Source organism: Syngnathus scovelli, chromosome 11 (genome assembly GCF_024217435.2).
Source record: "Syngnathus scovelli strain Florida chromosome 11, RoL_Ssco_1.2, whole genome shotgun sequence".
Classification (NCBI taxonomy): domain Eukaryota; kingdom Metazoa; phylum Chordata; class Actinopteri; order Syngnathiformes; family Syngnathidae; genus Syngnathus; species Syngnathus scovelli.
Window position 1 is genome coordinate 3,690,049 of NC_090857.1, and position 23,864 is coordinate 3,713,912.

The following is a 23,864-nucleotide window of genomic DNA, read 5'->3' on the forward strand; positions in this document are numbered from 1 at the left end:
TGCTACACCAGCCTGAAACAAAATTGTGTGGAGATCATGAACTTGTTTTTGGGGCCATTTAGTGAAGAGAACACTCCACTCGACCTGGACGACCACGGCGGGCGCACCTTCCTAAGAGTGCTTCTCCACCTTACCATGCATGACTACCCTCCTCTCGTGTCCGGAGCGCTTCACCTGCTCTTCCGACACTTCAGCCAGAGACAGGAAGTTCTCATGGCTTTCAAACAGGTGCGACGCCATTTTCTTTTCGCCTTGGTGTTCAGGGTGACACTGATGTTTCAACGATTAAACTGCAGGTCCAACTCCTCGTGACCAGGCAGGACGTGGACAACTACAAACAGATCAAATCGGACCTCGACCAATTGCGTTCCATTGTGGAGAAATCCGAGCTGTGGGTTTACAAACGACAAGGAGAAGATGGGATGGATGGAGATGGACCCTCAGAGTCAGACAGCAAGAAGAAAGTAACGCACTTTGTTATTACAATTTAACATTACATAGAATTGATTAATAATTGATTGTTTCATAGGGGGACTGTCTAAGTTCTGATAAACAAAGCACGGAAAGCACCAGCAACTACAACTACAGGGTTGTCAAAGAGGTATCATCAATGATCATGTTTTTTTTTTTTTTTAATGTCTTCTTTGCCATTGAATGTTTTTCTCTGTGCGTCCAGATTCTGCTGCGTCTCAGTATGCTTTGCGTCCAGGAGGGCAGCTCAGGGAAGAAGACGAAGAAACAGCAGCAGAGGCTGTTGAGAAACATGGGAGCACACAGTGTGGTGCTGGAGCTTTTACAGATCCCCTACGAAAAGGTCCCGTTGCGGTTGTGATCTTCCACTAAAATGCATGTCAATAGAAACAAAAAGGAGATTATGTTTTTTTCTTTTTTACTACAGGGTGAGGATGTTCGCATGCAGGAAATCATGAAACTGGCTCACGAGTTTCTGCAGAATTTCTGTGCAGGAAACCAGCAAAACCAAGCTCTTCTTCACAAACATATCAGTCTTTTTCTTAACCCGGGGGTGAGACACACCAACATGTGATTCCAGCCATTAGTGGCAATTAGAAATTGTCCCCTGAGTGCTATTTTTACTCTTTCAGATTCTCGAGGCTATCACCATGCAGCACATTTTCATGAATAACTTCCAACTCTGCAGCGAGATCAACGAGCGCGTGGTTCAACACTTTGTCCACTGCGCCGAGACGCACGGTCGACACGTCCAGTACCTCAAGTTCCTTCAAACTATTGTGAAGGCTGAGAACAAGTTCATCAAAAAGTGTCAAGACGTGGTCATGGCTGAGGTTTGAGTTTTCCTCTTTTTATCAAAGTCTTCAAATGTTCCCGTAGTGGTGGTTTCAACCGTTCGTTGTGACTCTCACACCTTCAGCTTGTAAACTCAGGAGAGGACGTGCTGGTCTTCTACAACGACCGCGCATCTTTTCAAACATTAATTCAAATGATGCGCTCGGAGCGGGACCGTATGGACGAGAACAGCCAGTTGATGTACCACATTCACCTGGTGGAGCTGCTGGCTGTCTGCACGGAAGGCAAGAACGTCTACACCGAGATCAAATGCAACTCCCTGCTACCCCTGGATGACATCGTGCGGGTTGTCACGCATGAAGACTGTATTCCTGAGGTCAGATAAAACGCCCCCCACCTGCTCCCCCCCTCCCTTTCTTAAATAAAAGCTTTTCACATGTAGGTCAAGATCGCCTACATCAACTTCCTGAACCACTGCTATGTCGACACCGAAGTGGAAATGAAGGAGATTTATACATCCAACCACATGTGGAAGCTGTTTGAAAACTTCCTGGTGGACATTTGCCGGGTAAGCACAGCTGCAGTTGGGGAAAAAAAAGAGGCCCCACTGTCACCCATAAACGAGAGTGGCTGTGTAACCCACCGCACGTGTTTGTTTATGTCTAGGTGTGCAACAACACCAGTGACAGGAAGCACGCAGACACCATGCTGGAGTGTTACGTAACCGAGACAGTCATGAGCATCGTCACGTGTTTCTTCAGCTCTCCTTTCTCTGATCAGAGCACAAGCCTGCAGGTAAAATTCAACACGAACTGGAGCTAAAACTCTAATTTGAGTTGGAAGAAAGTTAAATCAATTCATTATTGACCATTATAGGAACAATCGTAAACTTTCTTGTTCAACAAATAACTTTTTGCAACAGAATTTGATTATTTATAAAGTTACAGAGCCCATTTGATTAAGATCATGATTTTGATGTCAACATAAAATATGGAATTCCTTTCTGTGCTTAGATGGCTCGCAATATGTATGTAAGTAATAATAATCCTCCCTGTGAGTAGTTTTCCAACCTATCCCAACGTTTTGTGCATGTGATTTGAGGAATTGTGGTGGAAGAAGTAGCGAGTCCATCTCCACTCTGCGGTTTTGTCGTGGCCTCGTCAGCATATTGACTTTGTTGTTCCCAAATGTGTGGGTGTCTTGCACAAGGTTTTTGCTGGAACTGGCTGGAGATGATGCAATGACTTGAAATGGTCACTCTGAAGTTATAGTGCTTGACGGGGTCAAATAGTTTGTAACCTTGTTGTCACCTGCAGTTGAATTCCCCTTGCGAAATCTCTCCATCACATCCAGTAGATCTTTTTAACACAACCCCATTTGTTTCAAGATTTATCGATGATATCACCACCCTCTTTTGCAGGCTGCCATTCTGGGAAAGATAACTGAGGTATTTATTGTCCGCTAGGGCTGAGAGCGACCGATAGATTTGTCTTCCAGCATGTAGCAACCAGCTGTTAACCACAAACTGCCCCAAACAGCTGGCGTACTAAATCTCTGGAGCCAGGGAACCCACTCCAATAGACTAGTCATGTTGCTCTTCTTCTTCTTTTACAGTTCACGTTAAACCCAAATTTACGATACGGCGTTTTTTTTTTTTCCAGACTCGACAGCCCGTGTTCGTACAACTGCTGCAGGGGGTTTTCCGAGTGTTCCACTGTAACTGGCTTAACCCTGTGCAGAAAGCCGCAGTGGAGGCTTGCATTAAAGTCCTCTCAGATGTTGGTAAGATATCTACAGCATATTGTTGGTTTGATGTGATGCACCAATTTCGCAAGTTGACTTCATTTTCAACCCAGCTAAGAGCAGAGCCATCGCCATCCCAGTGGATCTGGACAGTCAAGTGAATAATTTATTCGTCAAGTCCAATAATGTTGTTCAGAAGAGCCTCCTCAACTGGAAACTGTCAGCTAAAAGCACATCTAGGCGAGATTCTGGAATTCCAACCTCCAAAGATTATAGGAACATCATCGAAAGGCTTCAGGTGGGCATATTTCGCCTTGTTAGCAACAAATACTGCCGACATCACATTCTGGGGAAATCATTTGAGCAGTCACATTCTTGTAATGCATGACGGTGCTTACGCTTGGAGTCTCTGACGCCCTTGCGGTTGGGCCAAAGCCTGCAGTGATTTCTCAACCTTGCTTAATGTGCACATAGAAGTGGACATCCCATGGTCCAAGCGAGTTCATCCCTGTTTCCTGTCACAGTTAGCCACGTGGCTAACCCTCGAGAGAGACCAACATTAGCACTTAACAGTAGAAGAAGCACCTATTTATCTTACGAAGAAAAACCTAGTATGTAGCTAACGGCTGAGGTAATTTATTATTTTTATTGGAAATTGGTTAAAAAATGTTTGTGGACCCCACTTGATAAGCCACTTTTACTCAAATGGTTTATTTAAATGATCTTGACTCACCAAGCCAACTAAATGGCTTTCAAGGCTCTTACGAGGAAAAATAATAAGACTAGTCTTAAGTTATTAACCAAGCGCGGTCACAAATGAGTGCATTAGTTGAACTAATTCAGATCAACAATGTGTCGGAATGATCACACCTGGTTCTGGTTATATCGATGTGCAGGACATTGTTTCCGCTCTGGAGGACCGTCTCCGGCCGCTGGTCCAAGCCGAGCTCTCGGTGCTCGTGGATGTCCTGCATCGTCCCGAGTTGCTCTTCCCTGAGAACACGGAAGCTCGCAAGAAATGTGAAAGTGGAGGATTCATATCAAAGTATGAAACTATGGTGTTTCTTTCTATTCAAGATGGTGGCTTCTCATGCAGGCCTTGCAGGTCCTGAGTGCGTGTCAAGCCATATGCTTTGAACCAGTTCTCACATGATAGGCACACTTGGCTGCGGTGTTGCGCTTGATACGAGCTCAGACCGGATTAGAGACAAAGTGGTGGGGCACGTGGGGTCGATGTTGGATTAGCCCAACGCTTGGCTTTACACAGAGACCCTACAAGTGACAATTTTAAATTCTGAACTCTCATGCCCTTTGATTATTTAGGGAGAGGAAGCTGGATTTTGGTTTTGATTTTAAATGCATCTTGCCAATTTTCATCTTAACCAAGTCTATCAAATCTATTTTCATAAATTCAATCCACCTCTGTGAAGATGACATGTAACAGCTATTTGTCCCTCCGTGTACTGAATACCAGACTCATTAAACACACCAAGCAGTTGCTGGAGGAGAACGAGGAGCGTCTGTGTATCAAAGTTCTGCAGACTCTCAGGGAGATGATGACAAAGGACCGTGGCTACGGAGAGAAGGTACCACCCTCAAGGTTTCACCAAATGAGCACACACTGTTACACCCAGAAGATCAGCTTCCACCTTTGAATGATCAATTTGCAAACTCTTAACAGCATGTACTAACATTGCATGTTTTATTCGTGTGTGTAGTTGACTGCGCTTAACACACTAATGGCACCGTACTAATTCTGGCCCTTATACTTTTGTTTTTTTTTTCTTCCAGCTGATTGCCTTTGATGATGAAATGGATGTGGCTGAGGTTGATTGTTTTTATTTGAACTAATAACGCATACCCACTCCCACTAATAGTAGAAACATGCTTACTAGCGTCTATTTGTGAGCTTTGACCGCAACTTTGTCCATCCCATCCCAACTGAGCACTTTAAATACTCCGGGTGCATCACGTGCTTTTAAATCCTAGTTTTTTTGTTTACCCCACACACATTTAAAGTGTCAAAAGAAAAAATTCTGAACGTCAAAGACGTGCCCGGAGTATTTGGTCAGCACTAGTTCCTTTAATTTGTCTTTTTGAAATCGATTATATACACACATTAAGCTTGAGTCTGTCGGTCTTCCGTAGACATTTATTTATTTATTTATTCTTTTTCACTTTGGGAATATTACCTTGGCTGTGTATTGGATTCTTGTGTTTTTTTGAGGGGGGGGGGAAATTGTATATATCGAAAGTACTAGTGCACAGGTGTCAAACTCAAGGCCCGGGGGTCAGATCCGGCCCGCCACATCATTTTATGTGGCCCGCGAAGACAAATTGTGCATCAAATTCGTGTGTCATTACTAGAATTGCAAATTTTCACTTTTAATATCTTTTTTCTTAAATATTTGACCAGTTTTTACTCATCTGATTTGAAAATGAGTTATTTGTCAGTTTGTTTCATACATTTATTTGGGTGACAGTCATAATGGCCCTCCGAAAGAAGCTATGACTACAATGCGGCCCGCCAAAAAAAATGAGTTTGGCACCCCTGTACTAGTGGTATCGGTATTTGATATCAGTGACTCCTAACAAGTTGAGTACTCGTACTGGTATCGGTCTAAAAAAAAGTGATATCAAACATCCCTTGTTTTAATTCTTTTGAGAATATTTAGCAGGGGATTGTCTATGTCGCAGGGACCAGATAGCGGCAGTCATAGGTGTGTATGATCATGAGATGACAAGCGCTCAGAAGGAAGTGAAAGGTTCCCCTTTTTGGTTGTTGTTGTAAGGAGGTGTCAGTCGAATGCTGGGTGTGACTGCGCCCTTTCACATTTGTCATAGCTGACTAATATCAAAATGGAACTAAGCCGAGAATCTAGGCCCTAGATGTATAGTTTGGAAGCGCTTGACGTCAGGCAAGTCGATATGGGGATATTTTATTTGCCGAAACCTTGAATGTGGGGTTTTGTCGGAAACATTTGTCTTCCTTTTAGTGACATGTTTTTACATTGCTCTCAAAGACGACAAGTAAAACAAACCTCCCGAGGAGGAAACACACGAGCCCTTTATGCTTCTGTGTGACGCACCACAATGCCCCCTTCGCTCTTTCTTGTGATCTCATTCTTCCCGAAATAGAAAGTTGATCAAATGCCAGAGAAAGAAAAACAACACGTGAAAACGCTGGCACTCTCGCAATCAAGCCCGATTATATCATTCACTCCATGTGCTCATGCTTCCCTCGCGTGCACATGCGTTGGATTCTGTCGGCCCGCTCGCTGTCTTGTTTCCTCCCCCAAAACGACTTCGGCTACTATTTTGATTGTTGGTCTTCAAAATGTCTTCATTCTTGTCTGTCCACATTTGATTGTGCCATGTAAATGAACCGTTCACTTCCACTCGCGCAATCTTGCCTCTCTACGCTTTTTATTTTCCCTTCACTTCCGTCTGCTTCTTTTTTTTTTCCCCCTGCCAAGCAACCTCAGACAAACTCGGCTTGTCCTCATTCATCCTGTCTGACTGCCAGAGAGAGTGAAGTCGAGAGGCTGTTATTTTTTTCCACACTCGGTAGGGGGTGGTGCAGATTCTTAAGCACTGTCCCAGTTTCCTTAAGACAAATACTACATGATTCTTGGGTTCAAGCCAGCTTCAGGAAGCTGTTGCATAAGAGCCAACACGCCCCCCCCTCCCTTTTTTTTTTCTCTTTCCTGGAATGTAAACTCCTCAATGATGTGGCAACTGACACTAACAATATAGAAAGTTGTCTGATAATGTTTACAATTAAACGCAAGAATGGCAATCTCCAAAAAGAGATGTCTGTCTCTTCTAGTTGAGTACAGAATATATAGAAAAAGTCTACACACCCTTCTTCCACTTGGCAGGTTTTTGTTATATACATACAAAACCAAGACTGATGTAAATCAGTTGATCACTTGTTACACTATTAATGTACCGTATTTTCCGGACTATAAGGCGCACCATTAATGCATCATGTCAGATTTTTAATCCAAGTCAAATCATTCTCCATTTTATCTTTTTTATTTCAACTTCAGATGCAACAAATTACTTTATAATCACAAAATAATGATCCATAGTCTTTTTGATTCATGATTCATAGTCTTCAGCGGGCCACTTATGATTGATTTCATGACACAATGCTTCAGGCAAGTTTAAATTTAGGAATTTGGCCCATATAAATAAGGCGCACCGGACTATAAGGCGCACTGTCGGCTTTTGAGAAAATTTTAGGTTTTTAGGTGCGCCTTATAGTCCAGAAATTACGGTCATAACACAATTGGAAAAGAAAGAAACTGTTTTGATAGGGAAAATAAAATAAAACTATTGATTGTTTGTTTGCGTAAGTGTGGACACCCTGTTAATAACTGCCGATTGATTCTGGGTGCCCTGTGAGTTGTGGCTGCAACCACATGGTTTCTCAGGCCCCATCCCCTCTGCCATTCCCCCAAAAAAAACTAAATACTGCTAAATAGCCTGAGGGCTGCTAACGATCCCGGTGGTTGAGGACCCCTGCCCGAGATGACATATAATTCAATACATGTATCTTGTTTTGTCACGTGCATGCCTAATGTGTTGTTTGTCGTGTGAAAGCTTTGTGTGATGAATATTTTGCCGCATTTTTGAAGCGTTGCCATAAGTGACTTGCCATGTAGCACCACCACTAACTGATCATCTTCAAACCTTGACTAACATCATCCTTTTATTCCTTATCAGCTGGCACCTCCACCTGAACCCGAAGTCCCCGATGAGGTGTGTTTATGATCCATACTGGGCTGGCACCAAATTTTGGCTTCCCTTTAGAAAATCTTAACAATGTCATTTGGATTCCCTGTACACTTTCCATACATTCATTCTACTTTTCTCTAAATCCACAGTTTGTGTCAGTAAGCCTTGTGTGTGAAGGAATTAGATTTTGTGTATTTGTTGACTGTGTGTGTCCCTAGTTTGCGTCCCTCTTTTTGCAGTGATTTGTGTCTCCCTCACTGGCACCAGAACTTGAGCTAAAAAAAATCTAGCCATGAAGGAGTTCACAACATGAGATTGTAGAAATGCTGACAACGGCTTTTTTTTTTTTTTTTTGATCGAGGGTGGGAAAATGGCTTTATGTTTTAGTTGGAATCGAGCATTCTAATAATTTCTGCAAGACGTCGGTGTGTTTGAAAATATTAAAGCACCCTTGCATGACTCCTACTTACCTCCTGCATGATGTAATATGCACGCATGTAAATCTAATATGCACCGTATTAACAAATACCAACCCTTTCACTTCTTTGACTGCTTTCTGCTAACTCAACTCACCCTTAAAAGGAGCTTGACCCCAACCAGCCTCAGAAGCAACTGGAGGATCAGAGGAGGGTAGGTACTTAGTTCGCTCCGCTTCAGGGCTCCATCTAACTGCTAACAAATGACTAACTTTGTGAGCCCTCAGTCACATGACCGACCACAGCATGGCACTCACTCACCTTCCTGCCACACATGTATGTGAATTATGATATCAAATTGACCCAACTTCTTGGGTCGGTCCAATTTGTAACCCAGCAGTTTTTAGTTTGCGTACTCCTTGAATATGTGTTACACAATTATGCTAATAATCAAACAAAGGAAATTACAAATGGACATGTTTCTTATCCTGATAGGGAGAAGTATTGCGGCAGATCCTGGTCAACCGATACTATGGAAATGTCAAATCTGGGCCGAGGAGAGATAGTCATACGCCCTTCAGCAATGCCCCACTTTCCACTGGTTCACAGGGGAAGCCTCTTACAGGTAGATGGGTATTTAGATGTTATGTGTTTTGGTGAAAATTACGCACCTGGAAAAAAAAAATCATTTATGAGTTTCCATGGCAATTGTGTGTTTTTTATATACGATTTGATGTTATGCATCTTCTAAGTTAAGTGGATGAGGATGTGTTTGCAGAATATATTGGAAACCTATTCTAAACTGCCTGTATTAAATAATTCACTATTTTAACAGCATTTTAGTGTAGACTTTGTCTAAAATATTCTAATATTCTCATCTGTTTTTCTTTTTTTGTGACTAGTTGTCAGCTCCGGGGTTGGAGGGCGAGGGGAACTGAGTTTGGCAGAGGTCCAGTGCCACCTAGATAAAGAGGGAGCTTCTGATCTGGTGATTGACCTCATCATGAATGCCACCAGTGATCGCATTTTCCAAGAAAGCATACTGCTGGCCATCGCCCTACTGGAGGGTGGAAACACGGTCATCCAGGTAAGCATCGGAGGACGAAAAGTATTTGTAAAGTAAAGCTTGAAATTGCAAGAAGCATCCAGAACTGTAGTTGTTGTTCTTAGAGGATATGCACTTTGCGCGCTCCGTGTAATAGTACTCTTTGGTGTTGCATAATATGCTCGCTTCCCTCCACGTCGTAGCATTACCTGACAATCCCCGACTGCTCAGAGTACACAAAAGCGCTCACATGACTCGTGTTACATAAGCTTCTGCCTGCCCTGGCGGGATGACGCTCTGGCCTCCCAACATTTCAAATGGACTTTTAAATGGGTCACGCTTTGCAACAACCCCAGCCTGTCTGAGGCCTCGAGAGATTTCAGGAGCTCTCGGAAGCTTTTGGAGGCCGAGACCCTCCCGTCAGCCTCCCTGAGAGCAGATGAACTCATTTGACTTGTTGACTGTGCACTGAGGTCAGAGCACAAAGGGGCTCACTGTCCTCGACTGTAAGCCTGCCCCTGGCGTGCATTTTGCTTTCGGTCGAAGGTGGCGGTGAATGTTTCAACTTTTAGATGCTATTGTTTCACGCTTGACAAGTATGTCGGAGTGTGGAGTGAATTTGCAATACATCGACAGATGCGTCACATTTTTATTTCTTACATAACGACGGGTTGCCTCGCCTCTTTTTAGGACAGAGGGCTTCTTGTTGTCCAAAGCAGGACAAAAACATGCCTTGGAGGCACTTAATTTGCTCTTGGCTTCATGACAACTGATTTTTGCTTTGAAAGAACAGAGAGATGGACCCAGAGACACTCTTTAGTCACAGGGTGTTTGCCGCATTTGCTCAAGCGGCATAAAAATGCGTTAAGAAGCACAAAAAACAAATTAGGCCCGCCTCATTATGGCTGACCTTTTGCCCGATGTCCCAACACATCCCTCTTGGATAATTATTTATGGCAAGTACTGTATGCTATTATACAGTACATTTAAAATTTCCAGTTTTGCTAGAACGATTTAAATGCAGGCCCACTGAAAATTGCAAACTCCCTCTTTAATTCTTCATGATTTCCCTCTTGCAAATGAATACATGAACATTTCAACCCGCAGTGGCGTTATTTTCATTTTAGTGAAACTTGAGGTGTCGACACGCTGTCGAAATCAAAGCACCACCAAATAATTTTCCCACTTGTCCGCACAATCCACCAACACATGGGCACACGGGTTGGCGGGATATACTTGGAAGCCGAAGGGATCAAATCAATCCGGGCAGGGTGTGTGGCCGTGAGCGTTGTTACATAAGGGAAGAAATGCAGACGCTCGGCTGCGCCATCCTCACAACGCTGTCTTCATGACCTCAGATCCTGTCACACGAGAAAACAGGTGCCACCCTCTTACTCAATAGGCTTTTTGTGGCTCCCCTCGGGCTTCTTAGTATGATTTACCACCCGCTACGGCATTCGAGTTCACTTCACCTCGCTTTGAGGAAAGCCTCAGCAAACTGAAATTCTTGTCTTTAGTGTTATTAACATACCAGCTGTCAAGTCTCTTTTTTTTTTTTTTTTTTTTATCAAGGTGCTTATCTTTGCAGTTACTTGTCGGCTTGGGATGCTGAGAAAATTAGCGGCGTTTGTAGTTTTTTTATCAACCAGATGTTGGGTTTGCAAGGAGATTGTGGCATAACACACTTTATGTAACAAGGTTCTGATCTTGCCACAGGCTGTGAGATAACAGTTCAAATTTCTTGTCACATGCAGTCTGGTTTAAACATGCACATACGTCTCAAGATACAATACTTTGAGGATTTATCGATTGGATCGCTTTCCGGAAAATATTCATTGCTACTGTCGTGAGGTTCATGTAACGTCTTGTGAGCCAACAATCCGGGAAAGCTATTGGGTGTCCGGACAAGTAGGTCGGCTTGCGTGAGACGAACGACTCCTTATCTAATCACTTGTCTTAACAGATTGACATAATGTGTTAAATGTTCTTCAATTCTTAGTACTTGAGATCAATCAAATGACTGCACACTGCTTCTCGAGTATATCTGGTGTATGCATGCGATGACTAAGCTTGCCACCAGTCTTACACACAGATTTACAAAACGACACCTACGGCTTTGTACAATTGTAGCACAAAAAAGTAGGGCAGGTTCGAGTTCAGGTTCTCCTCTCCTCACTAATCAGCTTGCGGGAGCTGATGTAACAGTGTTAGCTCTGAGGCGGCGGCAGTGTGCCTTCACTGTCACCACTCAGCTGATTACTCTTCTTATGTAAGGAGGGATTGTTGAGAAGAAAATAGGACAGAACATATGAAAAGCAACAGGTGACGTACAACGCCATTGAACGAGACGCTCCTTTGTATTGACAGCTATTCAACGGAACTTGTCCCGCCTCACCTCAAATTTGTGAATAACAAATGGCAAACGTTGGCCTTGTTGGAAAGGTTGCATAATTATTGTCCACATTGCTTACGTGGTTTGTGGTTTGGAATCACATGCACACACACGCACACACACACACAAAATCCTGTTAATGTTGGCTTCTGCACAGCTGTGTGCAAGCATGTGACCACGTGTGCAGCATGTGCAAATTTGAGAGGTTTTTTTTCTTCAGCGGAGATTTAATATTTGTTTAAAAACGAGAAATAGGGACTTAAATTTGTTATTTATGTGACCCTTAACATGAATTAGAACTGAAAAATTAACTCTCATTCTGAAAAGGCTGTTGAACGCAAAAACATTTAGTTTTTTCGTAAGCAATTTATTTTGCCCACAAAATTTTTCATTTTTCCCCACACAGCGCTCATTCTATCAGCGTTTGACAGGCGATAACAAGTCCGAGAAATTCTTCAAGGTGTTCAACGAACGCATGAAGCTGGCCCAGCAGGAAATCAAGGCCACGGTGACTGTGAACACAAGTGACTTGGGCAGCAAGAAGAAAGATGAGGAGCCTCCCGACAAAGACACGCCAGCGCGCAACAAAGGTGAGCGGCTACAAAATCATAAAATAATGCGTGAATGAAAATTATAGTGTTTGACTGTTGTGGTTAGTTAAGGACGTGGCACTGGTGGCTGCGGTTACCGAGGAGGTGAAGGAGCAGCTGGTGGAAGCCTCAGCTGTCACCAAGAAGGCCTTCACAACATACCGCCGTGAGGTTGAAGCTGAAGAGCACCAAGCGGCGGCCGATAGCTCCTCCCTAGCGACCGCCGATAAGGGCCAGGAGGACGGCGAGATGAGTGTCATCATCACCATCATGCAGCCCATCTTGCGGCTCATGCAACTGCTGTGTGAAAATCACAACAGAGATCTGCAGGTCTGTCAAACACACACACAATGACCTTTCACATAATTAAACTTTCAACCCTTTTTTTTTTTTTTTTTAATCTGCACACTCACATGAGTAGAAATGAAACTGTTGAAAATAGGCACCGGTTGCAGAACTTCTTGCAGCTGTTTCCATGTCTGGTCGGTTTCAGTCTGGTTTCACTATGAGCTGGATGTTGTTGTTTAGCTCAAGTGAGCCACACTTCCTTCACGCATTGATTCTGCACCAAACAAAAAAAAATATTTACGCAATTTTATTTTGGCAAGAATTTTAATAGCTGTATAAGCTACCTTTAAAGAATATCTGTATCTGTTGCTATGACAACAGATTTAAGATCCTGTAGCCATCTTGATGGTACAATTAGTCAAAGGAAAGCTCAGAACAAAATAAACGGTGATCTCCAAGCTATGATACAGTCTGACGCTCTCATGGTTTTATTCCGTTCATCTCCTCCAGAACTTCCTACGCAATCAAAATAACAAGAACAACTACAACCTGGTTTGCGAGACACTTCAATTCCTGGACTGTATTTGCGGCAGCACCACGGGAGGTCTGGGGCTGCTCGGACTTTACATCAACGAGAAGAATGTGGGACTCATCAACCAGACCGTGGAGAGCCTCACTGAATACTGCCAAGGTCCCTGTCATGAGAACCAGGTGATCCACACCGCGTAGTTTAGTTTGGACTCCTTTTCACTTTCCTGAGTGCTTTAAAGGGAGTACAAAGTGAGAAGAAGTTATTTGTTAATCGAAACGGAAATGAGATCAACCGATATCCCTATTCCGGCGTAATGTTTACGACTAGTGACATGCCCAAATAAACAAGGCAGCACAAAGACGGCCTTCAGCAAGTTTGACCCGCAGTCAAGAAATGTGAGCCTCCTCCTCAGCACATGACCGGGGTGTGTGATCTCCAAATTTACATGCCTATCAGTCACGAAAAGAAAGTGCCCTCGAGTGCTACTTAAGCTGTCTTCAACTATATTTTTACACAGCAGATCCACAAGCATGTGCTTCTTTTTTTTTCCCCGAGCTCGATGTGATTCGCCAATTTCATAATCTCGTCAATGCACACTCAGATGAGAGGCAGGAATCTCCTTAAATATTGTTTTCTACAGGTAGTCTATTATATTTTCTCAAGACATCTGCATGCATGATCCCCAAAGCTCTTATGCGGGGAAAAGCCCAAAATAATTGCTTGTTCCACATGTGAAGTGATAAATTTCAATTTTAACTGAGTTTATGCACGTATGTCTCCTCGTTTCTCCTGTAGAACTGCATTGCGACGCACGAATGCAATGGCATTGACATTATCATCGCGCTTATCCTCAATGACATCAATCCACTTGGCAAGAAGAGGATGGACTTGGTGTTGGAACTCAAAGTAAGTCATGGGTCATTTCATTGTTTCATTTTTCATCCCATCCAGCCACTCCAGTGATTTTCGATTGGTGTATATTGCTGAAATTCACGATAATAAAACTACTTTAAAAGCTACTTTTCCGTGCAATGTCCCCCGCAGAATAACGCCTCCAAGCTTCTTCTTGCCATTATGGAGAGTCGTCACGATAGCGAGAATGCCGAAAGGATCCTGTACAACATGAGGCCTAAAGAACTGGTACGTGGTTCATTCAATCCATCCAAATTCTCTGGATTTCTTCTGACATGATGTCTGTGCAGGTTGAAGTGATCAAGAAGGCCTACATGCAAGGGGAGATAGAGGTGGAGGAGCCTCAGGAGGGTGAAGACGGAGAAGAAGAACACTCTGCTTCTCCGCGAAATGTTGGCCACAATATCTATATCTTGGCACATCAAGTAAGAACTGTGGGAGCACACACGCTCACACGCGTGAATACCTTCAGGCATTGGACCGTTTCTAACCGTTTAAGGATCGTCTTTAATTTGAAAAGCTGAATCACGATCTCCAGAGATGTTTTGTTTGTCATTGAAGTTGGCCCGGCATAACAAGGAACTGCAAGGCATGTTGAAACCAGGAGGGACGTACGGAGAAGGTGACGAGGCGCTGGAGTTTTACGCAAAGCACACAGCTCAGATTGAGGTCTGTCGCCCGTGTTTTCGTATCTTCTGGATCGGGTCAAATGTTTCATGCTGTTGTGCTTCCGTTCAGATTGTCCGTTTGGACCGAACCATGGAGCAAATCGTTTTTCCCGTGCCCAACATCTGCGAGTTTCTCACTCAAGAGTCCAAACTCCGTGTGTACTACACCACGGAGCGCGACGAGCAAGGCAGCAAGATAAATGACTTCTTCTTGCGCTCCGAGGATCTTTTTAATGAGATGAATTGGCAGAAGAAGCTGCGAGGTACTCAAGAGGCGACTGGAAACGCCAACACCGTTCCCTGTGCGTGTTCCTCCGAAACAACTTTATTCCTTCTAGTTACACTTTCGTATGACTTCTTCTCATATCTCTCCGGGCCTTGATGAAAACACAAGTTAGCCGTTAAAGTTTTAGCGTCATGTCTAATATGGTGGCAATTCGGAAAGCACCACTGTTTGTTAATTGTTAGATAATGTTTTAATTCTGCACATTACCTTTAGTGATTTTTACAATTTGTTAAAAAAGAAATTGCTTTTTTAATATAAAATATTCATTTTTAACCTTGGACTCAATTAGGATAACAGCTATGTGGCCTCCCGGAGAGATATTAGTAGACACACCTTGCAAAATATGTTAGGCAAAACAAGATTTTTATTGAGTTGGAGATTTTAATAAGTGCTCAAAGTTGCTACTTTGTTCATGTTTGGATTTTTGCCTTGAGACACAAAAGGGCGTGGTCAGCTTTGTGGCTGATACAATACAATATATTTGTATTTATATTGTGCTTTTCTCTTCATAACTTTTATTTAGTTTAATTTTTTCTTATGGGACCAATATTAATATAACTGTGGTAATATCACAAAATATATGAGTAAGCCTTTGTTACTGTTAAATATAATGATACGTTACTTTTGTTGACCCTCCGAATGATGTCATCAGTATATGAACGGTGGAGCGCCTTTTGTTACTCTTTAGTTACATGCATGTGTTGCGGCTTGTCCCATGACTGCCCACAAAGCATGATCATTTCTTTGCTATCGTGGGAAGAGTACTACCTTCTTCCTACCAAAATGGAGAAGCACAAAAGGAGAGTGAATTGTTCCATTGATGCTCAGCCCTTGTCATGAATGACATCATTTGCTAAATTTCAGAAATCCCCCACCTTCAGTTCCTGTATTTTCATTAACCGCGGGTGGAGAGGGGGAGGGGGGGGTTGTTTTTGGGTCTCATTGGCATGCTCTCCTGACTACAGTCTTAAGTCTGCAGTCTGTAATTCAGTTATTAAAAAAATAATAATGTTCTTGATGCGTATCAATCATTTCAGCCCAGCCCATCCTCTACTGGTGCTCCAGGAACATGTCTTTCTGGAGCAGCATCTCTTTCAACCTGGCTGTTCTCATGAACCTGCTGGTGGCCTTCTTCTACCCTCTGGAGGGCTTTCGTGAAGGTTAGCGAGCTCAGACTACAAATGCATTTTGGTTGTGAGTTTTTTTGTTTAAAATGAGCAGACACAACCTTCCTGCTGTTTTGCTTCTATCCTCATGTTATGATGCCGGTAACAAAAACATAAAAATAGGTGGATTTAAAGAAAAAGCATCAGATGTAAAAATACAAACGCAAAAAGATGTAAAAATATTTTAAATCAAAAAATAGAAGAATTGGCATCACTTTTCCAACATTTTTGTAGATTTTCTAAAATAACATTTAGATATCTACAAGCGGTTGTTTTTGTCTTTGTGCTGGACGAGTTTATGTGTTTGGTCATGGTTCTTCCCCAAAGTTTACATTTCCTGCTATGGTCAACACAGACTCAGCCAAGTGAAAATTCTTTTCCATGGAAGCCAGAGTGGCCTCCTTCAAGCAGAATATTACAAAACTCCCCTTTTGCTCTCTTAATAGCATAATAACCGAGGGCATGTGCGAACCCGTGGCCATTAAAGCTTCTATTGTTCCCGAGCGGAGAGAAGACTCGCATTGTGATACTCGTGAACTTCCAATTGTTCAGATGTGGGGTTGAACGGCGAGATCCCCTTTGTTGCAACTTTCTCAGAGGACTCGAGATTGTCGGAGTAGCTTTAGAAACGTCATACGGCTTGTCGTGTCAAAGATCCTGAAAGATTTTGCTGATTATCGCACTTCAACCATAGTTTAAATTCCTCCCCTGATTGTGTTCGGAGAAGAAATGAAAGGTCTCAGAATGTGTGTGACATCCAACCTTCTCTGTCTGCCTTTGCTGCCAACTCAGTCCGAGCGCAGGGCGGCGTGCTACAATGCAGCACGCCGCGTCCATCCCCGGTGAATTCAGCTTGAGCCAAGTATATTTTTAGCCAGCCAGGTTATGTAACTAGTTTGCATCGTTTGGATCTGAGCACAGAGGCGAGAAGGAAACTCCCAATGGCAATTTATGTCACCTGGGGTCGATACGAACTTTTGTTATTTGGCCTCATGGTGAAAATTGGAACGCTGTGTTACCATGGCACTGAGCAGGTACTCATTAGTACACTGGGCGATTGTTTTTCTTTTTTTTTTGGAGACATGTCTTAGCTGTAAAATACTCAAGAGATTCTCAAAATACCACCAAAATGATTCCCAACCTTTAAGCACAGGCATGTCCAATTACACGCCAGACCTTAACCCAGGATCCTTTTTGAATAACAGAGAATTGTCTCCTGTCAAAAAAAAAATGTCTTAATGAGTGTAAAGTGTGACTGTTATCTTTGGTCATCCTCAGGAACCCTTGAACCTCATCTATCTGCCTTGCTGTGGCTGGCCATGCTGGTTTCTCTCGCTATTGTCGTCGTTCTGCCTCAGCCACACGGTATCCGGGCACTCATCGCCTCGACTATCTTACGGCTCATCTTTTCGGTCGGCCTTGAGCCCACCTTACTTCTACTGGGTGGCTTTAATGTAAGCATGAAACTGTTTTCCATCAAATCATATCTTTGTGTGTCTTTGCAATTACTGTCATTGTGACGGGTCTCGTGTTGTGTTGTCAGTTATGTAACAAAGTCATCTTCCTGATGAGCTTTGTTGGCAACCGTGGTACATTCACACGAGGCTACCGAGCCATGATCACCGATGTGGAGTTCCTGTACCACCTACTGTACCTGATTATCTGCACCCTGGGGGTCTTTGTCCACGTCTTCTTTTATAGCCTGCTAGTGGGTGAACACACACAAACATGCTACCATACCCGACCGACGACTGTACGCATCAAAAACACTGTGTTTTGTTTTCAGCTATTTGATCTTATTTATCGAGAAGAGACCTTGCTGAATGTTATCAAGAGTGTGACCCGCAATGGCCGCTCCATTGTGCTAACAGCGGTGCTGGCGCTGATTCTTGTCTACCTCTTCTCTATTGTGGGTTACATTGTCTTCAAAGACGATTTCATTTTAGCTGTCGACAGGATACCCAACAAATCCCTGGGTATGACTTCTCAATGCTTTTAATAACCTTTTACTATTTATTGTCTAGATTTCGGTTTTATTATTACAATATATTGTGGTTGTTTCTGTTTCTCATCTAATTCATTATTTAATTAACATCTAGTTTATATCATCAGTTGTCGTCACCAGTACATTTCCGTGATAGGTTAAAAAAAAAAAAATCTTTTGGAGCTAATTCTATAGACGCTCCCAGAGCTTAGGATCTGCTGAGGTCACGCATGACAGTCTGATTTTTGTCTGGATTTTTGTATGACCTTGACCAAAAAACAAGCTTAGGGGTATTTAACTTGAAGTTACCCATTGATAAAACTATTGTATGAATCCTTTGCCTTCCAGAACTTGGAGCCAGTATTATGGGACAGTTCTTCTCTGGTGGTATGTGCCAAAAAGAAAATGGAGAAAACTGTTCTGCAGAAGCTCGTAAGTAGTGATCAAGGTCTTCAGCTTGTTTTCTGCATGTACGTAATTGTTGCCGGGTGAAAAGGCAAGGCTCCTTGTTGTCTCGGGGGAATAAGCTTCAAACCTTAAATCGGGGCACGGGGTTTACAGGTCAGGGGTGGATGACCTTTAGGCACAAGTAAGTCAATGGCTCCACTCAGCGATGGCGCGAGCTTCCATTGGGAGAGCGACATGCATGCTACTTTCGAATTCTTGTATTAACCTCAAATCACTTTCTGTGAATCACGGGTGTCAGCTGACCTAGTTTTGGTGAATTCTCAAAAGCATTGCGTGTGTGTGTTTTTCTCGCTAGCTTCTCATGCCATCCAACCATCTGCAGTGGTGATAGAGGACAAAGAAAGAGCATGTGATTCCTTACTCATGTGCATTGTCACAGTCTTGAGCCACGGCCTTCGGAGCGGGGGAGGTGTTGGGGATGTACTGCGCAAGCCGTCCAAAGAGGTGCACAATGGAAATTGTGTCGTCCAAAAAATTCAATTGTCTTTTTTTTTTTTTTATGACAATTCCTTTAAATAAATCGTGATCATCGTCGGTTCTCTTCCCAAATGATTTATTTCCATTGAGCATGACCCAATGTGTATGTACAATAAAGTTTTTTTTTCTCTTGGGTTTACCAGGAACCGCTCTTTGCAGCCAGGGTGATCTATGATCTGCTGTTCTTCTTCATGGTTATTATCATCGTCCTGAACCTCATCTTTGGTGTCATCATTGATACGTTTGCGGACCTGAGGAGTGAGAAGCAAAAGAAAGAGGAAATCCTGAAGACGACATGTTTTATCTGCGGTGAGTCGTCGTGGGCGGGCCTCGCCCCGTGTTGCGGCGTGTAATTTCAAAAATGTCGGGAAAAGTCGACGAGGACTTCTGAACTTGATTCGGTTTTTATAAAACAGACTCGTGTGTGCTGACTTTGAGGTAAAAGTGGCATTCAATTACGCAAAATTAAGCAATAGTAGTTTTGAGATTATTTTTTGGATCTATTTTTTTAAATATCCCAAAACCTGGTGTTTGAACAGAGCTTGCAGACTTTTAATATCCACTCTCTGTCTGCTCCAACCACTTTTAAAATGTTGTTTCCGATCCGATTACTGTCGGAGCAGAAGTAGCTTTCGCCGTGTCGTTGAGGTGTCGTGCCGTGCCGTAGAAGGCAGAGCTGATGCAGCGTGGCAAGCGTTTAGAAATGGGCTGCGTTTCTGGGTAGTGTAAACAAGCAAACGCCTCCGCTTCCCAGAATGACTGCTGAGTCACTTCGGGTGCTGCTGGGGAGGAGGTGGAGTCAGTTTTTAAGGGTATTTTTTATTTGTTCATTTCTCTTCCATCACTAAAGTCGTAATTGTTGACTTTGTAAGGTGACTGCTTACCATTTGAAAAGGCCAATAAACAAGTTTTTTTTATTTAGCACAACAAACAAACCAACCTTTGCACCCATTTTCCACGAGCATAATTCCGCCATGTTGGCAGCATGTTGTTTAGGTTCATCTGTCCTTTCTGGTTGCAGGTCTGGAGAGAGATAAATTTGACAATAAGACGGTCACCTTTGAGGAGCACATCAAAGTTGAACACAACATGTGGCACTACTTGTTCTTCATCGTCCTGGTGAAGGTCAAAGACTCCACTGAGTACACTGGCCCTGAGAGCTACGTGGCTGAAATGATCAGGGTAAGCTTGAACAATTTGAAATTGAGTCATCTGCAGTAGTTTTCTTTTGAAGCAAGAGTAGCAAATCAGCATTACGTAATCCCTTCCCCTTGAATTCTTCTCAAGTATTATTGCATGACTCGGCTTTGTGAACCGTCTGTGTCCGGCATACGATTTTTAATCCCGCTCGGCAACAGGCGTACGGAACAAAATAGTTAGTGACTCCAATTTGAGCGATAAACATGTTTCGCTCAAACAGCCATACTCGCACCCTGCTGACGATCCGACTCTCAAGTTCAGCCTCCTACTTTGCTTCATTTGATTCGGTGATGAAATAGACACCTCGGGAGAGAAGGTGGCGGCAAACAGACTACTCTGATAATGACTTTGATTGACGTCACTCGTGGAGGAGTCAAGGATGAAGTGTCACGTATACAACATGACACGATGACTCGTAAATCACTCATTGCCCTTTATTGCGTATGTGAAACCTTACATCTAATCTCAGCGCAGTAAATCAACAAATGCAAAGTTTTTGCCGTTCCCCTAAATTCGGAGATATTTTGGCAGATTTTAGACAAATAGAGCTGCTGTCCTGTGGGTTAATTTTTTTTTCTTGCCAGTTTAACCACAGAGGAACATGTTTCTGTATCACGGTGGCTTCCAAAAGAAGACCGGACTTGTCATTACTAGCAAATTTTTACAATCTCACATATTTGTCAAGTAAATTTTCTCATTTACTTTTTTTTAAGAATATGCGCAGAACTGAAAGTGGGACACGTATTGCAATGTAAAAAAAAAAAAAATTAAAATACTGTATCCAAAACGGAACATTCAAAACCAATATTTACACCGTTTGTATAATGAGGGAAGCTCTCAGCTGCTCTGGGTGTCAACACCTTTGCAACCACCCAGGCTTCGTTTACGTCCTGGAAGTGGAGCCTGCGCATGCCATGTCGCTCGGCCTTTCACAATGAGTGTATGCTACTCCTTATCTTAGTTCTGTGTTTTTCCCCTTCTCCACCGCTTTCTGGTGTGAGCACACACACACACACACACACACACAGTTGTGCTCATAATAATAGCAGTCTAACGTCACTAAATTGATCAGTCACAGTTTTTGCTATATTTTATATTTCTACATAAAACGTTTTGTAGTTTAATTGGTCCTCAACCGTTCTCAGTGGCAGGTTCCTTTTTGTGCATTAGTTGTAATCGATGGCCTTGTGGCAGTGATGGGGGGGTTTATGGGAGAAATGTGGTGAAAGGTCAAACCCAGTGACCCTTTCATATGACTCGTGGCTAATTTGGAGGTAGGTTCAGACGGCATGCATTTAGAACGCCACGTGGTGGTCAAATCAGTCACAGAGGTCGAAAAGAAGCATGAAGGAATTCACCCAAACTGCCCTTTTGACCGTGCTGGCTTAAGTAGTCTAGTAAACGGGTCACCAATCTTTGTGCCACTTCTCGGCAACCGAAAATATCATATTTGCAAATCAGATGCATGCATGGTTGATCTTACCTGGCCAATTTTTCTATGCTAGGAGCACAACCTGGACTGGTTCCCCCGGATGCGGGCCATGTCATTGGTCAGCAGCGACGCAGATGGGGAACAGAATGAAATTCGAAGCCTCCAAGAAAAGCTGGAGTCCACCATGAAACTGGTGTCCAACCTCTCTGGCCAGCTGACTGAGCTCAAAGAACAGGTTGGTTGCATCTAGATACGGTTTACACAATTAAATATTCAAGCTTGGACAGCAAATATCCATTTAAATGAAGGATGATTGAAAAGAAACACTCATGAGTCACAGTGTTTGTTTTTACAACACAGTACTGCTTACTTGTGCTTTGTAGAATTTTTTTTTTATTTAATATATATTTTTGAAGCCATTTCAATGGATTTATGTCTGCTGTAGCGTTGCACAATTTTTTGCAATCCTGTTTTTCTAGTAAACAGAATTGTACAACGGCTTTACCCTTAAAATGAGAAGCGCATGTGAGGAAGTGAATGTCACCGAGACTTTTTGACCCAGACAGGAGGAAATGATGGGCTTGTTGAACACGTGGCATGTAGAGAGTGCTTTTAATTTAAAAAAAAATATTAGACTTCCTTGGCTCACAATCACAGTGGTTTCAATTTATTTTTTTATTTATTATTTTCGTTTATTTTTTTAAACGAGAACAAATGATTCCAAATGCTCATGACCACAAAACAGGGTCAATGTGAATCCCAAACACCAAAGAAACAAAGTTAGGAAATCACTGCCAAAATGTTGGGCCTTGGTGTCAAGGTGCAAAACACCAACTACAAAGTTGACTCTGAACAGAAAGTGCGCGTTATGACTCTCAATAGCTGATGATTTACATGAGTCGTTTTCAGAATTGGTTTTGCATATTACGCAGCTTCCATCTGCCCTTCTCCTATGCGTACTTTTTTTTTAGATGACCGAACAGAGGAAGCAAAAGCAGCGGATTGGCCTGCTGGGCCACCCGCAGCACATGAACGTAAACCCGCAACAGCCCGCATAGGCCCGAAAGATGGCGCCTGAAGCACCTCAGCATCAGCCTTATGTCCGGACACGGAAGTCCTTACTCTACCGACCAGTGTGAGTGCAGTCCATCGGAATTCGGTAATCTAGTTGCAGTCTTAATGTGGAGTGGAGCTCTCTCTACTGTGTGCAGATCTCACTGGGAACACTGACACTCACCTACCCAGCTCACAAAAAGTTTGTGCCAAATTTTTTTCGATGTAATATTACACTGGGTTTATCCATGCGTGTCACTTGCAAATTGGGGAGGGTTCAGTTTCATTCCCCTCCATTTTAAATCAGGTTTCTATTTTAGGTCAAACAAGCAGTATTACTTGTTTTTTGTATTTTGTGCAATATATAAGATTAAATATAGAACCTCATGTGGATGTGAGTTCCACAAAACATTGTATTTTACAGTTGACCTGTATTCTGTGTTTAAGTCTCGCTGGATAAAATAGGGACTTCATTTCGATTTTACGTGACTGTTGCGATTATGCTGTATTTAATAAGTTAACTGCCTGTTTTTTTTTGTAATTCTGTATTTATTTAAATTAAGTGTACCGCACTTAATAAGAATGTATTGCAAAACCATGCCGTGTTTTCCTTCATCGGTTTAAATCCAAACGCCATTCTCATTCATATCGATCTACGGTATTAGAAAGATTTACTTGTCAAGTAATCGATTAATTGTCGACCCTGCTTCAGTTTACGGAACAGAATCACATCTCATTTGCGGAAAACGTCCTCGCTTTGTGACTGTTCTTGTTCGCAAATTATTTCTGCTTGCACTTTAATTTTAATAAAGAAATAAGCAGTACAGAGGATGGGTGGGCGGATGGATGGATGGATTTTTTTTTTACTGTATGTATGAATAGTTTAAGTTTATTGCTTGCCTTTGACTTTGTATAGCCAAACTGATTGATTGAGAATACTAATTGTTAATTTATAGCATTGTAAGAAATAACTAAAGATCAGGGCAATGCCATGTTGTATATTTAGGTAGAAATATCTATTAAAATGGATGTATTTATCCTTTACGTTTCCTCTCTGCTGTTTGAGATATCAGATGAGATAAAACATCTGGCAAGACACAAGATTTTTTGTTTAGTATTTTATTTTTTTTATTTATTTAAATCTGCTCACACGATCATACGGTAGTCTCGCCACAATGACTCATTTTGTGTCATGTACCATAT

At 42.6% G+C, this 23,864-nt stretch overlaps 1 protein-coding gene across 3 annotated transcripts in view; it reads left to right on the forward strand.

Moving 5' to 3' along the window:
- itpr1b (inositol 1,4,5-trisphosphate receptor, type 1b) overlaps nucleotides 1–23,705 on the forward strand; it is a 31,475-nt gene extending 7,770 nt beyond the window's left edge. Inside the window, exons 27-64 of one of the 3 annotated variants that reach the window (XM_049732852.2) lie at nucleotides 63–228; nucleotides 297–464; nucleotides 530–601; nucleotides 677–814; nucleotides 899–1,024; nucleotides 1,104–1,304; nucleotides 1,391–1,642; nucleotides 1,709–1,834; nucleotides 1,933–2,061; nucleotides 2,280–2,297; nucleotides 2,687–2,713; nucleotides 2,928–3,048; nucleotides 3,123–3,307; nucleotides 3,906–4,054; nucleotides 4,484–4,595; nucleotides 4,801–4,836; nucleotides 7,741–7,776; nucleotides 8,335–8,382; nucleotides 8,664–8,793; nucleotides 9,071–9,255; nucleotides 12,012–12,195; nucleotides 12,263–12,525; nucleotides 12,994–13,194; nucleotides 13,811–13,921; nucleotides 14,060–14,155; nucleotides 14,218–14,352; nucleotides 14,489–14,596; nucleotides 14,666–14,897; nucleotides 15,919–16,041; nucleotides 17,326–17,501; nucleotides 17,591–17,755; nucleotides 17,834–18,023; nucleotides 18,380–18,463; nucleotides 18,795–18,943; nucleotides 19,120–19,285; nucleotides 19,998–20,158; nucleotides 21,682–21,843; nucleotides 22,580–23,705. In XM_049732852.2, coding sequence (XP_049588809.1) covers nucleotides 63–228; nucleotides 297–464; nucleotides 530–601; nucleotides 677–814; nucleotides 899–1,024; nucleotides 1,104–1,304; nucleotides 1,391–1,642; nucleotides 1,709–1,834; nucleotides 1,933–2,061; nucleotides 2,280–2,297; nucleotides 2,687–2,713; nucleotides 2,928–3,048; nucleotides 3,123–3,307; nucleotides 3,906–4,054; nucleotides 4,484–4,595; nucleotides 4,801–4,836; nucleotides 7,741–7,776; nucleotides 8,335–8,382; nucleotides 8,664–8,793; nucleotides 9,071–9,255; nucleotides 12,012–12,195; nucleotides 12,263–12,525; nucleotides 12,994–13,194; nucleotides 13,811–13,921; nucleotides 14,060–14,155; nucleotides 14,218–14,352; nucleotides 14,489–14,596; nucleotides 14,666–14,897; nucleotides 15,919–16,041; nucleotides 17,326–17,501; nucleotides 17,591–17,755; nucleotides 17,834–18,023; nucleotides 18,380–18,463; nucleotides 18,795–18,943; nucleotides 19,120–19,285; nucleotides 19,998–20,158; nucleotides 21,682–21,843; nucleotides 22,580–22,666 — 5,218 coding nt within the window. In that variant the 3' untranslated portion in view covers nucleotides 22,667–23,705. The remainder of the gene's footprint in view (nucleotides 1–62; nucleotides 229–296; nucleotides 465–529; nucleotides 602–676; nucleotides 815–898; nucleotides 1,025–1,103; nucleotides 1,305–1,390; nucleotides 1,643–1,708; nucleotides 1,835–1,932; nucleotides 2,062–2,279; nucleotides 2,298–2,686; nucleotides 2,714–2,927; nucleotides 3,049–3,122; nucleotides 3,308–3,905; nucleotides 4,055–4,483; nucleotides 4,596–4,800; nucleotides 4,837–7,740; nucleotides 7,777–8,334; nucleotides 8,383–8,663; nucleotides 8,794–9,070; nucleotides 9,256–12,011; nucleotides 12,196–12,262; nucleotides 12,526–12,993; nucleotides 13,195–13,810; nucleotides 13,922–14,059; nucleotides 14,156–14,217; nucleotides 14,353–14,488; nucleotides 14,597–14,665; nucleotides 14,898–15,918; nucleotides 16,042–17,325; nucleotides 17,502–17,590; nucleotides 17,756–17,833; nucleotides 18,024–18,379; nucleotides 18,464–18,794; nucleotides 18,944–19,119; nucleotides 19,286–19,997; nucleotides 20,159–21,681; nucleotides 21,844–22,579) is intronic. The other 2 variants (XM_049732858.2, XM_049732862.2) reach the window with 2 other exon arrangements.
- The last annotated feature ends 159 nt before the right edge of the window (nucleotides 23,706–23,864 follow it).